General features: G+C 42.9%; 1 protein-coding gene across 8 annotated transcripts; it reads left to right on the plus strand.

Moving 5' to 3' along the window:
• Positions 1-286: 286 nt before the first annotated feature.
• On the plus strand, positions 287-12,328 carry LOC122843802 (scavenger receptor cysteine-rich type 1 protein M130-like). 8 transcript variants are annotated; one of them, XM_044138847.1, is made up of 8 exons: positions 287-418; positions 711-891; positions 2,035-2,094; positions 6,339-6,620; positions 10,555-10,869; positions 11,736-11,768; positions 11,963-12,019; positions 12,090-12,328. In XM_044138847.1, the coding sequence occupies exons 2-8, from the start codon at positions 840-842 to the stop codon at positions 12,209-12,211; spliced, it is 921 nt and encodes a 306-aa protein (XP_043994782.1). In that variant the 5' UTR covers positions 287-418; positions 711-839; the 3' UTR covers positions 12,212-12,328. The 8 variants fall into 8 exon arrangements, 6 of the variants coding, with proteins under 6 accessions (XP_043994782.1, XP_043994780.1, XP_043994785.1 ...); XM_044138845.1 differs by having other exon boundaries at positions 11,903-12,019; positions 12,090-12,327; XR_006372779.1 differs by lacking the exon at positions 12,090-12,328 and adding an exon at positions 11,201-11,361 and having other exon boundaries at positions 288-418.
• The last annotated feature ends 4,317 nt before the right edge of the window (positions 12,329-16,645 follow it).

Here is a 16,645-nt window from a genome sequence, read left to right on the forward strand (position 1 = left end):
ACTCTCTTCTTCTGCTTTCAGAAACAGCTGGACATGAAAAACTAAATCATTGGCCGCAAGAAGGAAACTTTACTGTGAACATTCAGGTCTAATAGCCATAAACCATTAGTTTCACCGTAAGACCTGGGAATACAATATTGTTGTTATTGTGTAAATCAATTACTCATAATACTGGTGGAATTGTAAATAGCAATAAATTCATTAATTTCCTTATTTGCTTGTACCCCTTTTTGTTCATGTTGCATTTTAGATTTTACTAGGGTTAACTTCCTGTTCGATGCTTTTATTGTGAAGGGGAAGCTTCCGGTTTAACGGTTACCACAAATACAGCTTAACGGCAACCGAAAGACCGAGGACAAATTGGAGCTAAAATGTTTCGTGTTGCTAGCAGCCCGTTTTCTAGAAGCACACGGTCTGGGTAAGATGTTAGGAAGGTCACGTCTCAAGTATTATTTTACTAAAACTGTGCATCTGTTTAATTGTATGTTAAAATAAGAATGTATTTTTAGATTGTAACCGTTCAAGTTGTAAATGTTATTTTTTAATTAGGTAAACGGTCAGACTAGGCTGAAGGATTTTATTTTGCGGTATTTTTTTTATGCATACTTTCCCAGGTCTTACAGTGAAACTAATGGTTTATGGCTATTAGACCTGAATGTTCACAGTAAAGTTTCCTTCTTGCGGCCAATGATTTTGTTTTTCATGTCCAGCTGTTTCTGAAAGCAGAAGAAGAGAGTTGGAGCCTCTGATGTGTCACTTCCTGCTGCGATGCAGAGTTCAGCCTGAGAAGAAGAAGAAGAAGTTCCCGTGGAGGACCATCTCCTGGCTGTGACAGCAGAATGAAGCTGCTTCAGTTCCTCTGCATCCTCCAGCTGAGCTCTCTGTCTCCAGGTAAAGCTCACATTCACACGCTGAAAGGCAGAGCTGGAAGCAGCAGGACTACAGCTGTTATCTCCAACATGAGGTTATTACTTTGAGCTTCACAGTTCATTTGGAATCTGTTTTATTTAGGATAAAAATTTCCTCACAATATTTTATTTCTGTTTAGGTTTGGTTTAAAGAACAAAAATAAAGATATATATATATTTTATTGATTTTCATAACTTTATGTAAACATCAACAAAATTAAACAAAAACAACCCACCCCAAAACAACAAGGAGCACTGCAAAGTCCACATAAAAAATAAAAACATACATACATACAGCCCACATACACAAAATACAGAAGTCATAATTCAAAATAGTCACAACTGTCAGACAGCCAAATGAGTGATATATTGAATGTAAGAGAAAAAAATAAGAAAAATTACAGCCTCTGTAAAAAGGATTGCAGTGGGGCCCAGATCCTCCAAAATGTGTCCGACTTTTGATGAAGGTCATGAGTGAGTTTTTCAACTGAGACAATGGCAGAAATCTGTGAAATCCACATATCACCTGTAGGGGCCTGTGATGCTGACCATCTCAATAGTTTACATTTCTTGGCCAGAAATAAAAGGATTGCAAGCAGATGTTTAGTGTCTGCATTCAGTAGAATGTCTGAAGCAGGTTAAAGAGACAGAAGGAGGGAGTTAGTGAGAACTGTTTACCAATGATCTCTTGTATCATGAGATGAACTCTTTTCCAGAAAGTTTGAATACAATTGCAAGACCAAAATAAGTGAATAAATGTGCCCCTATGTATTTTGCATCCTCCGAAGGCGAACAGGTGTATAATAAGTTCGGTAGAAGAATTTAAAGTTCTGCTCATGTAAAGAAACTGAGGTGGAGTTGGGGAAAACCCCATCACAGATTTCTTCCCAATCTGCCAGATCAAACGTCAGTCCTAGGTCACGCTCCCACACCAGCTTCATAGCATCATAACCTGAAATAAAGATATTTTAAGGTCAGATAGCTCTGATAGTTTCCCTCCGACCTCAAACTGAATAATGAAGCTCAGCGTGTTGCTCTTGATTTAAATGTTGTGGGTGTTTCTGGAGCTTACTGCTCCATGCTGCTCTGAAATTAAAAAGACAAATCTCCCTTTTTATTGTTTCAGTTCTTCCTGATGTTTTCACTCCAGACCCTCTGACAACAGAGACGCCTGAAGAGTTTGACTGTGAGTATAATATTGGTGTGGTTCTTGGCCCAGGGCTCCAAGCAGGCTGGGGCCGCCTCTGCCATCAGGTTTGGTGGTGAAGAGACAGAACCAATGTGCAGACAGCCATTGATGAGAGGCATTAGGGAAAATTTAATCAGCAAAACTTAGGAGCAGAAAAAAACACATGGAAGAGAAAAAAGACCTGAAAACAGAGAATCTAGCAGTGAAGAGCGAAAAATCAAGAGGATCAGATCAGAGAAATGAGGATGATGAGTGAAGATTACTGGAAAACATGTCAAGACCTTTTATAGCAATAATAAACCAGTGGACTGAAGAGAATATGGCAAGACCTGAAGTGAAGAACAAACAGTTGATCATGATAGGAACAAATTTGAAACACAACAATAAAGTATGAAGTGGACCTGAAGGAAAGAACCAATACGGCAGAAACTATGAAGCAGAAATCAGGGACAGTTTTCCACCGCTGCATCGGCTCCGCCGGGTCTGTTACTGGGAAACTGTTACAACCTGAAGAGCTTTTTCTAAGGACGTACAAACAACTTCCAAATAAGAATGTATTTACATAAAAGACATTTTGTTTTATTTGCAGAATAACAACAAACATCACAGTAGTTTGGGCTGAAAAGGCCTTTTCAAGAACTTTCCAGGTTCTGCAGGGAAGGCAGAAGATACGACAGCAGAACTTCTGGTGTGGATTTGATACCTAAATGCCTGTCAGTTTTTTCATATTTAATCTTCATAGATCTAAAAGACCTGGAATAAAATACTGCCAAACAACAAAATACTTTATTATCACAATCAACATTTTTGTTTAGAAACAATTTAACAGTAATAAAGATCTGCTGCTGTTGTATCAACCTTCCAGAACCTCTCAGGTTCTGGTTCTGGTTCTGCTCTGCATCCAGAACCAGAACCAAACGAGGTGAAGCAGCATTCAGCATCTATGCACCACAAATCTGGAACAAACTTCCAGAAAACTGTAAAACAGCTGAAACACTGACTTCCTTTAAATCTCAACTAAAAACCAACCTGATTAGGATTTTATTTAAAACAATAATCAATTACTAATTTACTGATGGAACCTGATTTAATGTCGTGTTTTGATTATTGATTCTCTGTTTCATTGTGTTTCTGTGTTTGATTTGATGTGAAGCTCTTTGAAATGCCTTGATGCTGAAACATGTTATACTAATAAAGTTTGATTGATTGATTGATAATAAAACTCAGATCAGGGAAATGAGGGAAACTCAGCTTCCCTTAACATTAGGAAAATAAATTCTTTTTTAGGTAGAAAAGGAGAAACCATAAAAAAATCTAATAAAATATAAAATAAAAATTCTCACCAGACATCTTTCTTGTTTGGTTTTGTTTTTTTCAGTTCTTAGGAAAAACAATAAAGAAAGGAATCTTCTTCCTTTCAGTGCAGTTCTGTTTGTCTGTAAATAAACAGAGTGTAAAAGTATCTCAACATAAGGTGAAGCTCCGGTGTGGGTGGAGGGTTCAGGGGACGTCTGTGTCTCTGCAGCGCTGCAAGGAGTCGGACTCTGGCAGGCTCAGGTCCTGTGTTGTCCAACTCTGTGGATTCCTCCAGCATGTCTTCAACACCAGCCTGAGTCCATGTGACTCCAAGGACTACAAGCCCCGTGGTTCTGACCGCCCACATCATCACGTCCCGGAGCAGCTCTGCTCTCTGCTCCAACCACACTGGGGCCCCTTGCAGTTTTCCTACCAGCCCACATTGGAGTTGAGGATGCCATCATCTTCCTGTTGAACTGTGTGTACACTCCCCTGGACCAGCCGGCGAGCACTGTGGGAATTACGTTCTTTGACTTCTCAAGTGCATTCAGCGCCATCCGTCCGGCTCTGCTGGGTGAGAAACTGACGGTGATGCAGGTGGACCCCCCCTTCTGTCCTGGATTGTGGACTGTTGCGTCCAGAAAGGGCACAACATATTTGAGAACAAGGAGGCAAGAATGACGGTTCAAAAATGATTTTATTTTTAAAACTTTCTTGGAATTTTCTTTTGGTTCAGCTGCGTAGATTTTCTGTGAAGAAAAAAAGAGTTAAATACTCTCAGTTCCCCGTGTCCCACAAAAAGTGAGAAAAAACAAAACCCCAAAAGCATGAACAGAAAGATGGACCTGGTGAGCCGATCAAACAGAACAAAACGGTACCGCAGGGGCCCGACCCTGTACAGGGCCGTCCAACCACGGGCTGGTACCGGACTACAGGAGAAAAGAAACTACTGCAAAAAGAGAATCATAAACAGGACAACCTCCACCAGGCCAAAATCACAACGAAAACAGCAACCAAACAAAAAACCACCGCATGGCCGGCTGGAGACGTCAGCAGCTGGAGACGTCAACAGCTGGAGACGTCAACGGCTGGAGACGTCAACGGCTGGAGACGTCAACGGCTGGAGACGTCAACGGCTGGAGACGTCAACAGCTGGAGACGTCAACGGCTGGAGACGTCAACGGCTGGAGACGTCAACGGCTGGAGACGTCAACGGCTGGAGACGTCAGCGGCTGGAGACGTCAACAGCTGGAGACGGCTGAACGCTGGAGACGCCAACAGCTGGAGACGCTAACGGCTGGAGACGCCAACGGCTGGAGACGCAGCGGCTGGAGACGTCTAACGGCTGGAGACGTCAACGGCTGGAGACGTCAACGGCTGGAGACGTCAACGGCTGGAGACGTCAACGGCTGGAGACGTCAACGGCTGGAGACGTCAGCGGCTGGAGACGTCAACGGCTGGAGACGTCAACGGCTGGAGACGTCAACGGCTGGAGACGTCAACGGCTGGAGACGTGCGCACCGTCAGGACACATCGCCGGTGGTGGAGTGAGAGGAACATTGAAAACCAGACCAACAGCCACAACTTTGGTAATCAAATCAATTACCAAAACTAAGATGTGATCCAAACTCCAACATATATTAAAAACAAAAAGTCATTCAACTAAAGTGTATAAACAAAACAATCTAGAAAAATATACAGAAAGAGTTACTTCATTGTAATTTACTCTGCATCCATTTATAGTTTATTTATAGATTGATATATTTGCACGCTTGTTATTTATACTCAGTCATTTTGAATTATCTCAGCACTCTTAGGTAAATATAGATATGTGTGTCTATTATAAAAATGATCTCCTATGGTGTATTTGTGTTATTAATAATTAATATGTTAGATGGGGCAGTTGCCTTGAAGCAAGAAGGTCCTGGGTTCGATTCCCGGCCTGGGGTCTTTCTGTCTGCATGTTCTCCCTGTGCATGCTGGGATCTCCGGTTCTCCGGGTTCCTCCCACAGTCCACAAACTGTCAGGCTAATTGGTCTCTCTAAATTCTCCCTTGGTGTGTGTGTGTGTGTGTGTGTGTGTGTGTGTGTGTGTGTGTGTGTGTGTGTGTGTGTGTGTGCGTGTGTGTGTGTGTGTGTGTGTGTGTGCGCGCGCGCATGCACGTTTGTTTCTAATATCTTGTGGGGACCATTTTCCTGACATATACCACGTTGTGGGGACCCTCTGCTCCTTGTGGGGACTGAAGCCTGGGCCCCACAAGGGGAAACGCTGTTTTTGGGTCAGAGGTCAGATTTAGGACTAAGGTGTGAATTGAGTTTTGGTTGGTTAGGATTAGGATCAGGGAAAAAGTAAAGTTTAGACTGTAGAAATGAATGGAAGTCAATGGAAAGGCCCCACAAAGACAGCTGCACAAACATGTGTGTGTGTGGTTGTTTGTCTCTGTGTTGTCCTGTGACAGACAGGTCACCTGTCCAGGTCACCTGTCCAGGTCACCTGCCTCTCGCCCGGAACGTTGGCTGGAGAGGCAGCAGCTCCTCCTGACCCCAGGAGGATCAAGGTGTTAGAAAATGGATGGATGGACATTAGATGAAGTACTTGAAGGAATAAACATTTTCCTCAGGGATCAATAAAGTATATTTTTTCTGTCTGTCCTAGCTAGTTTGGCAGTAAGTACTACAGTTAGTATCACTGATACTTGTGTCAGAACTAGGTAAGAGCTCATTCTAAGCTTGTGGCTTGTTTATTGTCATTGTAACAACTCCATAGCAACTGCCTACCAAGATGGCTGTCAGTTACAAAGTTCCCAGAAGTTATATGTTTTAAAATCCTTCAGGTTGCTGCAGATTTCTGCTCCAGATTTGTTCCTCTGTGGTTGATGGTTAAGTATTTCCTCAGTTTTCATCCTGCTCCTCATCCTCTGCTCTGTGACCCTCTGTGCCCTCAGACGACCCTTATGTTCATCACCTCGGCAGCACATGCAGGTGGACTCTCAGGATGCCTGGAGACAGGAGTGGGGAGGCGGTTCCACTCCCACCAGACTTTTTAGACACTCTGACTAAGCAAATCTGCCAGGACCTTAAATGTGGAAGAGTTCACACTGTGAAGAAAACCACGGCGCCTGTCAAAAGCAAGTGCTTCCATGACTGTTTGCTCCGGGACTGGCGTCTACAGAGCTGCTTGCAGACGTTGGCGGCTGGATGCCTCGTGGCCACGGAAGTGGTCTGTGGTGAGACTTTTCTGATTCTGCAACAACATAATACGTTTGTGTTGTTTGAAATTATTTTAATATTTTATCATTTAAACGATGAAACTGAACCCGTTTATCCTCAGACAATAAGCCAACAGAAAATACAGAAAATAGAAATAAAGGATGTGAAAACCTCAGTCCAACAATCATGTTGCTCAGTTTGAGTCTCATAAAGATGAAACTCCTGGTCTGAATGAATCTATTTATTGTCCCTAAAGAGAAACCAGGGCTGATCAGACAGTTTGATTATTGATCAGGTGTGGAGACAATCACAGGTCCATCAGTAGCTGCATCCAGGTGAGCCGCTACCTGAGGAGAACATGGAGCCATTGATCAGAGATCAGATTGATCAGATTGATCTGCTGGTTTATCAGCGTTTAGATTCATCCAGACTGATCATCCTGGAGCTCTGAGCAGAACTTACAGCTGGACCGGTACCGGTCCAGCTGGACTCTGTAAATGTAACTTGTGCTCCTGATTCCTGGGTTCAGGATGAAGATTTAAATCCCGGCTGAACGCTCTGCTGCTCTGGAAGATCTTTATGGTTTATTTTATTAGGATTTTTTTGTCTTTAAAATGAATTATTTTATTTTTGTGAGGTTACCTTATGTCCCCTAAAAGCACCTTTTAAATAAACTATATAATTATTACTATTATAAATACTTATACTGCTACAAACAAGGCCGTTGCCATGGTTGCTGCTTCACGTGGCGACAGGCCTCCAGGTATGTTACACTGTGGAAGGAAAAAAATCAACAAACTTGGCTGTACAATAATCAAAGCTGGTTTATTTGGCCTCCAGCATCACAGCACAGTTCAAAATGGCAGCTTCCCCATCAGTCAGTCTCTGCTACAGCCAGCAGTCCACATATACACTGGTTATCCCACCTTCTAAATTTACCCCCAGCCAACGTGACCGGCAACAAACGAGGCCTGGCATTGCACGGGTCACATGACTGCTTCATTTTGTGGTTCGGTTTTCAAAATAAAAGCGTGATGATCCGCTGCTTGATCGCATCAGAGGAGTATTTGTCTTCATAAGTGGCCGAAATAAAAGGAACCTTTTATAGTTCGTGTGTTTTAATGATTTTGATGACGGCACTCATCAAAATGTAATGTTTGTTACCAGTTTTCTCAATGGTTGATTGTGGTATATTTTGTGACTTTATATTTATGTGTTTTTATCATGTAAAACATTTTGACACTGCATCGTTGCTGAAATGTGCTACACAAATAAACCTGATTGAAAAGGAGCCAGCAAGAAGAAAAAATCTGACATCAGGGAAAACTGGAGATGATTCACAAGATTCTTAAATAACAATTAAAACCTTCACTTCCAAAATTTTCACCTTCTTGAAATTTCCACTATTTCTTTGTTCTGCAAAAATATATCAGTCTTGCACAACAGAAACAGACTTAAAGCTGTTGGAAAAGTAAAATTCTGGCTGATGAGTAAAAATATAAGGGATCAGATCAGAGAGACAATAGAAATCCAAGAAAAAGAACTTTTGAAGAATTTTAGTTTTTCATGAGGCAAATCAAAACTCAAAGAAAACTGTCTGCCCCAACAAGCTGCACTCCAAGAACACTAAAACATTAAATGTCTACTGTCAAATCAGCCACTGACAGTCAACATATACCAGGATTGGCTACAAATCATTTTAATAACTAAAAAACATTAGTTAAATAGGATTTAATTGACTCTCCTGTTACTAAACGTGAGTTTGACAAAAACTTTGTGACAATGTTGCATTTACTAATTGTTTTTAAATATGTCTGTCTGAGTGACAGGCTGTCACAGCTTCAACAGCTGATGTCACTAGTGAGAAATGAATGAAGCATCGAGTGATGAACTTTTGGGCAAAGCAATGGGCCGGAAGCTTCACTGCTTCATGAGGCTTCATTTGGCCATCACTACCTCCAGGACTCCCAAGGCGTTCCCAGGCCAGCTGAGAAACATAGTCCCTCCAGCATGTTGTGGGTCTACTGGGACAGCGGCCACTTCACTGTAGATGCTGGCTATCTGCCGGTTGACCTCCTGCTCCATCTTTCCCTCATTAGTGAACAAGACCCTGACATACTTAAACCCCAGCAGAAAAAGTGAGACCCCAGGAGTGGCACTCTCCAGTACTTCCTCTAAAGACTCCAAAAAGGTTGCATAATCTGAACTGCTGTTCAGCGTGTAAGCACAAACAACCATCAGAACCCATCACCCCCACTTGTAGGCGGAGAGAGGCTACCTTCTTGTTCACTGGGGTGAATCCCAAAGTACAGGCACCAAAATGGGAGACAAACAAGTATGCCCACTGCTGCCCAGTGCCTCTCATCAGGGGCAACTCTAGAGTGGAAGAACGTCCAACCCCTCTCAAGGAGATTGGTTCCAGAACCAGACCCATTTGTTGAGGTGATACCGACTATTTTTAGCTGGGATCTCTTCACCTCACACACCAGGTCAGGCTCCTTCCCCACCAGACAGGTGACATTCCAGAGAGCCAGCTTCTGAAGCCAAGGGTTGGATTGCCAAGGTCCCTGCCCTCAGCCACCACCCATCCCATACTGCGTCTGACCCCTTTGGACCTTGTCCCCTGGGGTCAGCTGTTGACCCCATGGGAAGGGGGACCCACGGTGACCTGTGTCTGGGCTTGGGAATACTGCTTCCAATGATAGCGAGCATCATAAGTGGTCTTTGGGCTGCACTATGTCTGTTTCCTTGAGGACCTGTCTGCTTTGGGTGACCCTACTAGGGGCCCCTGACAGCATAGCTCCTAGCTTGACTGGGACACTCAAACCCCTCCACCATGATAAGGTGGCAGCCCATGGACAGAGTCTCTAAATGCAATTAATAAAATTTTCTTGACAAGAACACTGGGTTAAGGGACAGGCCACATGCAGCTTGATGCATGATGGATTCCTGGGGAAAATAGAAGATAATGTGTCTCTCCATACTGTCTTGATTTTTGATAACAAGATATCTGCGTTTTGGACTTGGCGGTTACCTGGCATAAGATGTCGGCAGCTGTTCTGACCATTATTAGGTTGCCTGGCTAGTGTGAAGGAGTATAGTGGATACTAGACTCAGATGCTATGCTAACAGAGCCACAAGCTGTATGTGATTCTTGCAGAGTGTCACAGGCCAGCTCCGGACCCTGGAGCGCTCTGGAAGGATGGGAATAACCTTGGAAAAGTTTCTAACTGGACTTGGTGGGATTGACCTACTAATTTGACTGATTGGAATCGCTGTTGAGATAAAACAGTAAGACTCTAAGGCAGACCAGAAGTTAACAGAGTCAGCCTGACTCAAAACAACTTTGGCTATCTGAACTGGCTCCCCTTGCTGTTAGCTATCATGGTGAGAGCAAGCGTCTGTTGCCTCAATGCACAATAGAAATGATTGGAGAGGAAGCAGCGCCATCTCCTGTCACCTTGTGAATGTTACCTCAGTTGCCTGCTGTGCTCTGGTACCCCACTGCAGAGTGCAGCATAAAGCCCAGTGAGGAGGCGCGAACTGGGGAAATGGCTTAAAAGCTGAACATGACAGCTGCAGTCAGGGAGCACTTGGGACGCAAACTGAATGACTGTTGAGAACCGGTGAACCGGTGAACCCATGAACCCGGTGAACCTGCCCAGGACAGCATCATGAGACAATGGTCTCAAAATGACAATATTATCGTTTATCATTTCTGAGACAATTAATCACACAGCAAAATGTATCGTGACATGCCTCGCTGGGAGGGCTGGTGCAGTGTTCACAGACTTGTGTACAATGCACATACACATCTTCATGGCTATAAACACACACACACACACACACACCCTCAACTCACTGGCTTCACTGGCCACTTTTCAGTGAAATCATTGGGTTGTTTTCATGTGAGAACTTCCTGCTTTAACATCCTGGTCATTCTGTCTTCAGGTCATCAGTCTGTTCGGCTGAAGGGACACGAGGATCAGTGTGCCGGGCGGGTGGAGGTATGGAAGGACGGGAACTGGGGCACGGTGTGTGACGACAGATGGGACCTGAGAGAAGCCAACGTGGTTTGCGGCCAGCTGGGCTGTGGGGTCGCTCTGAGGGTGACGGGTCAGAATGGATTGTTCCCTCCAGGGAGCGGACCGATTCACCTAGACGAGCTGAACTGCACCGGGAACGAGCAGAACCTGTGGTTCTGTCCGGGTGTCCAGGAAAAGTCTGACTGCGGACACAAAGAGGATGCCGGTGTGGTGTGTTCAGGTCAGTTTCCATCAAACATCTGGTCTGTTGGACATGAACTGTCCAAGCTGACGTGTTTCTGCCAATGTCCACATTTGGACACAAACTCCTGTAGTGGATGCAGCTTAAGTTGAGCTTTTTGTAGAGCCCTGCTCAGGTTACATTCGCACTGCAGCCTGAAGTGACCCATATCCGATTTTAAAAAGTGTTTCCTTTTACCTCAATGCGACTTGTTCCTGATCTTTTCATGACGGATCAGATTTTTTCCAGTGTGACTCAGACCACCTGGATATGTGGTCCTGAATCCCATACATATCGGATCTTTTCAAATGTAACCCGTCTGTACGGGCAGGTCGCTTTCATCCAACCCGAACGTCTTTCATACTCGACAAACGTCACTGTTCTGCGTCCTGATACGCGCAAGTGGGAAAAAGGAAACGACCACCGTGGCGGAACCGTAATGAGGATCAAGTTGTTGATGTGCTGCTCCGGTTGGACATCAACTTCAACTCTGTAAGCTAAGCTCCACCGTTAGCATCTCTGTTTACTTCCACAAACACTGAGCACTTCTTCTGTTATGGCGGTTGGCAGAACACTGCGCATGCTCTACGAGTGACGTTATTGCGCCCTCTACTGCGCATGCGGGACACTTTCAGGTCGTTTGCAGCTCACTGGAGATCACATACAAGTCGCTTTTCTTAGTGTGAACGGCCACAAAGAAAACCAGATTGAGCATTAAAGCATGCAGGGAGATTGTAGCCTTATTCTTATTTCAGTTTCTATTTTTTTTAAGCTTTACAGAATCTGAACTTTGAAGAAAATCCTTGAATTTAAATCTAAATGTTACAGATTAACTTGAAACTTTTCTCTGCCTGTTTTTCTTGCAGTATCTAAGGCGTCCTTCGGAGTCACCACAGCAGGTGTGACTGAGTTGACAAGCATGGGGTTACAGTTTTTATAATTTTTTATAAAAGAGAGACTAATTGAATTTTTAAGAATATCAGCTGTATCTGTGAATGTCTGAATATATCTGATGTCTGTCTGTTTCTCCCAGCTCCTCCTGCAGCCACCCCTTCTCTAGAACATCTCTGCATCATATCTCTGTCTATTGCAGTGCTTGCTCTGGCCATCCTGAATCTGGTTCTCTGCTGCCTTTTCTGTCACTGCCACGGTAGGTCCTCATTTGCTCACCTGGTAAACATCTGTAGGGGAAAAGACCTGCACTAAATCCACCAGTAAAGTTAGTTCTAACGTTGTTTGCAAAGATCCGGGCAGTGAGGCCAGCACAGCCGTTGGTTTGAAGAACCCGATGATCGTAAATGTGTGGTCGATGAAGTGGAAACGAAGATGGACCAAAGCTTGAAGAAGCATCGATTCCACAATTGTGATTTATAGATCACACTAATGAGGAATAAATATTAATCTAAAGTCTGGCATAACAATGAATAAAAACTTTAAAACAAAAATAAACCACTTCTCACTTCATATTTATTCTAAATATTATTCTAATATCTAAAATATCGTAAAAAGTTTATTATGCTGTGTGTCATCAGCAATGATGCCATAATTATCTGGTCCAGGGGAAGGGCAGAGTTCATGTAAAGGTCAGCGGTGATGACGTCACATGACCAGCAGCAGATCCACCGTCATGCTAACATTTCTCTCTTGTCCTACATGATGACAAATCAGGGAGACTCAGCAGCTGTCGTTTAAAATGAGCATCTGAAGCTTGAAATCCTTCCCCATGTAAATCATTCACTTCTGATCTGTAGACAGTAGAACTGTGATTTCCTGGTTTCTCCTGTTCTGACGCGTTTTACAGAAACTCTGTAATTTTAGTTAGACTGTACCTTTTATTGTTACTCAATGTTAGTAACGCCCTGTCTTGTATCACTGTGGGATAGTGAGAAACGTCATTTCGATTCCCTTGTATGTCAGGACATGTAAGAGGAATTGACAATAAAGCTGATTGATTGATTGATTGATTGTATGTATGTGAGAGAGAGAGAGACACATTTCCACTCTCCAGGTTCCACTCCACCCCCTTCGGCCATTTCTGTAGTTCGGTAGCAGCGATTATCTACCGGCAGAGAAACTTTCGACATATTGGAACCAGAGTCTGACCCAGAGCAGCAGAACCGAGCATTCACATGAACGCATGGCAGTGATGGTGTTTCTAGATTGACTCCCTCTGCAGCCACACCAACTACCTACAATAGGGAGCGTAGTTTAACAGCCCATGCATGTCAGATAACTCTTCACATATTAATGCTACTGTAACCGGATCCCTTCTGCGTTGTGCTGGTTATTGGTAATTAGTCAGGCCGTGACTCGGTTTGGCTTTCTTCGATTTATTCTGACAAGTATTAAAAAGAAAAGCAATCGTTTAACAAGCTGCCCGCTCCAAGTCCTACACAAACAAAAATACATAACAGAAATTAACTTAATAAATCTATAAATAAACTGGAAGTATTTAGATAGGAAATAAATAGGACACACCTCTCCAGCAGGACAACATGACAAAAGGGGAGGGCCTAAGGGACGCAAACATTTTAAAGACAAAACCATAAAAGAAGAAATAAAAAGGAGGGGCTACCGTTCTTAAAGTAACACGTTCAAAACAATGACAGCTTTTCGGTCAGGTAGAGAACAATGATAGAGAATACAAACAACCAAAAAAAGAAGACATTTTGTGTAATTATAACAACCAGGTTACACTACCACAGTATGAAAGCATTAAACCAAGGACGTCGCCGAATGCATTTGGATCATTTTTGTTCCCCCAAGACAAAACCAGCAAAACTAATAATTATATCCAAAGCATGCAGAACAGTTGTATCCTCCAGGAGGAAGCTAGCACACGGTGCTAACAGGAGGCTCAATGCTGACCAATGGCCAGGACGTCATTACCAACACAGCGTTCATGTCTAAAATTAGCTTTGCTGTCACTTTAGCGTTATTAGCAGCTTAGCACTTCGCCGTGTTCCTCGTTTCCATAGAGAAGGAACTGACCCTCAATCAGACCAAGTCTTTCAGAAAATCCCTCTTGGTATCCTGGCGGAGGTTCCTGAAACACTCGTCCTTCAGGTCTCCAAAAACCGACTTGAGTTAATACACGCATTACTGAACGTTTTAAACAGATTTAATCTCTTATAAATTCTGCAAATGTTCCTGCAGTTTCTCTAATTAAGTTAAAATCTTGTGTCTGTGGTTTTCTTCCTTATTATTACTTTAAATTATGTAAATAACCTTCGATTAACACTTTTAGTTGCTTGTATCCCGCTTTTGTCTTTTTCGCCTTATAGTTTTAGCTATGGTTTACTTCCGGTGTGGTGCTTTTATTCTGAAGAGGCAACTTCCTTTTTGGGCTCTTTACGCGTTCTGTTTCCGCGTTTGGCGTTAAATGGCTCTGTCCCTTCCAGTGTATTGAAAATGTCATTTTCCACTCGGTGCTTGCAGGGCTTGTCCAAGGTAACAATTAATGATGAACATCGATCCGAAGCCCCAACAAGTAAGTTGGAGAAAGGTTTTAAGATGTTCGCCTCGTTATACATTCACAGACACGAAGGTGAGTTTTACTGTCTTTAAACTTTGTGGCTAACATTAGCTTTAGCTTATGCTAGTAGGCAATATTCTCGGACATTTTTCTTATATAAATGTGATATTTAAGTATCTAAACATTTTAATCCATTCTAAAGGACAATGTTTTTACCTTATTTTGTACTTATTTATTGTTGTTAGTGTTAAACAGAGGCCAAGTAACGGTGATTTTACGGTTCGGGCTTTTTGCTTCAGAAGCATGAAGAAACACAACAAGCCCACAGCTTAACAGTAGAGCAGCTCTGGTGTCAGAGTTCAGCTGACTGTTCAGGCTCAAAGTTGTTGCTTTTAGAAAAATATGGCCGTGTTCCTTAAGTTCTCTGTGTTATTTCGATTTATTACCTTTGGATGTTTCTTGTGAAGAGCTTTGATAGGACGGTGTTTACAGCTGTGTGTTCAGGCGGATCAGTTCCTCTGCTGTCTGGCTCTGGTCTGCTCTCTCATTCCCATAAACTCGCTCTTTCAGGGTGAATACGGAAGTGATTCCATGGAAATAACACAGAAAGCTCCTGTATTTACCATCTGTATAGTTTTAGACTTTAGAAGCTGATCTGAAGTGAAGTGAAGGCCGCAAGCTTTGCTGTGCAGTGTTAGCTTTAACTGGTAGCAACGGACATTTACAAGCCACTGTTTTGTTAATTCAGGATCGCTTGGAAATCTATGAAATCTTAAAACCCCATTATATTAGGAAGACAACAATATTCATATTATTGCTTTATTTGCGTTTGAAATATGACTTTGCTTTTTCTAGCTGCCATGGTAACTCAAAGCGGAAGCAAGAAAGCCGCATTTCGCCCATGGGTATATGACGTCAGCGCCTTACGCGCAAAGAGCCGAAATGCAGCTAAAAGACAAAGAAGTGTTGTAAGGAAGCTGATAAAATGTAGTATGTTATTAGTGACCCCTTTAGTAGAGGCGAATGTTGTGCATGAAGGTACATTTGTTTCACAGTCATTCAAACAAAAACTAATCTCAATTCAAAAAAATAAATTGTGGTCATAACTTTTGGAATTGTAATGAATTTTTCTTAAGTTTTGTTTTAAAATAAATTTTTTTTAAGATCAGAATCACTCATTTTCTCTCATGAAATGAAAAAAGTTATTTGTAAAACAAAGTTATTTGCACATGTCAGAAATCTTTGGTTGTGATTCTCTTTGGTTTTGATGCTTCCTCTTTTTGGTTAAACTCAGAGTTTTGATTGCTGGAAACATGAATGTCTCCCTTATGTTTAAGGGTTAGGGTTCTTTCAAGACGAATGTGTCATGAAATGATGGGTGTAGGTAGTGAGGTGAGGATGGACTCGACCAGACTCGAGTTGGTTGCACAAGTGAGTTTTAATGAAGATCTCAGGCAGATAAAACCAGGAAGCACAGGTGAAACGAGAAGAAGAAACTAACGGGGATGACAGACACAGAGACAACCACAACAAGGATCTGGCGGGGAGCAGGTGACACAGCTGGGTTAAATACACCAGGGAGTAATCAGGGGACCAGGAGACACAGGGACAGAATTAACTGGAAAACTCAAATCACCACAGAACGATGTAAGACAGGGGTGGGCACTCCTGGTCCTGGAGGGTCGGTCTCCTGCAACCTTTTGATGTTTCTCTACTTCAACACACCCGAATCCCATAATGAGGTCATTAGCAGGACTCTGGAGAACCCGACCGGTTCTCCGGAGAACCTGCACTGAGGAGGAGATTCTGCTGTTGGATTCAGGTTGTTGGACCAGGGAGACTCTAAGAGTGACAGGACACCGACCTCCAGGACCAGGACTGCCCACCCCTGATGTAAGACATGTCCCTATTGGCTAGCGCTGACTGAAGTGGCAGACTCTGACCCCCTCCCACCTCTGTACTGAACCGTGACCAAATAACATATTATAAGCCACAAATTCAGGCCTGTCGATCATCTCTGGTGTTGTTCCATCACCTAAGGAAGGCTTCTTCCATCTCACTGCTAAAGTATCTCCTGCTCAGCTGAATTTGTTAAAAAGGTACAGCTCTAGAGTTTGGCGTCACCTGAAAAAATTAATTTTCGAAAGAACCACAAATCCAATGAGTTGCAACCCGAGTAAAAAATAGACTCAAGACATGGCAACCGATGGTATTTTTCATTAAAATCTTTTACTCAATTGAGAAATGAGTAGCTCTGGACTTGGTCATTGTGTTGACAATTGATAACATTAATAATAAAAC

Source organism: Gambusia affinis, linkage group LG14, assembly GCF_019740435.1.
Source record: "Gambusia affinis linkage group LG14, SWU_Gaff_1.0, whole genome shotgun sequence".
Taxonomy (NCBI): domain Eukaryota; kingdom Metazoa; phylum Chordata; class Actinopteri; order Cyprinodontiformes; family Poeciliidae; genus Gambusia; species Gambusia affinis.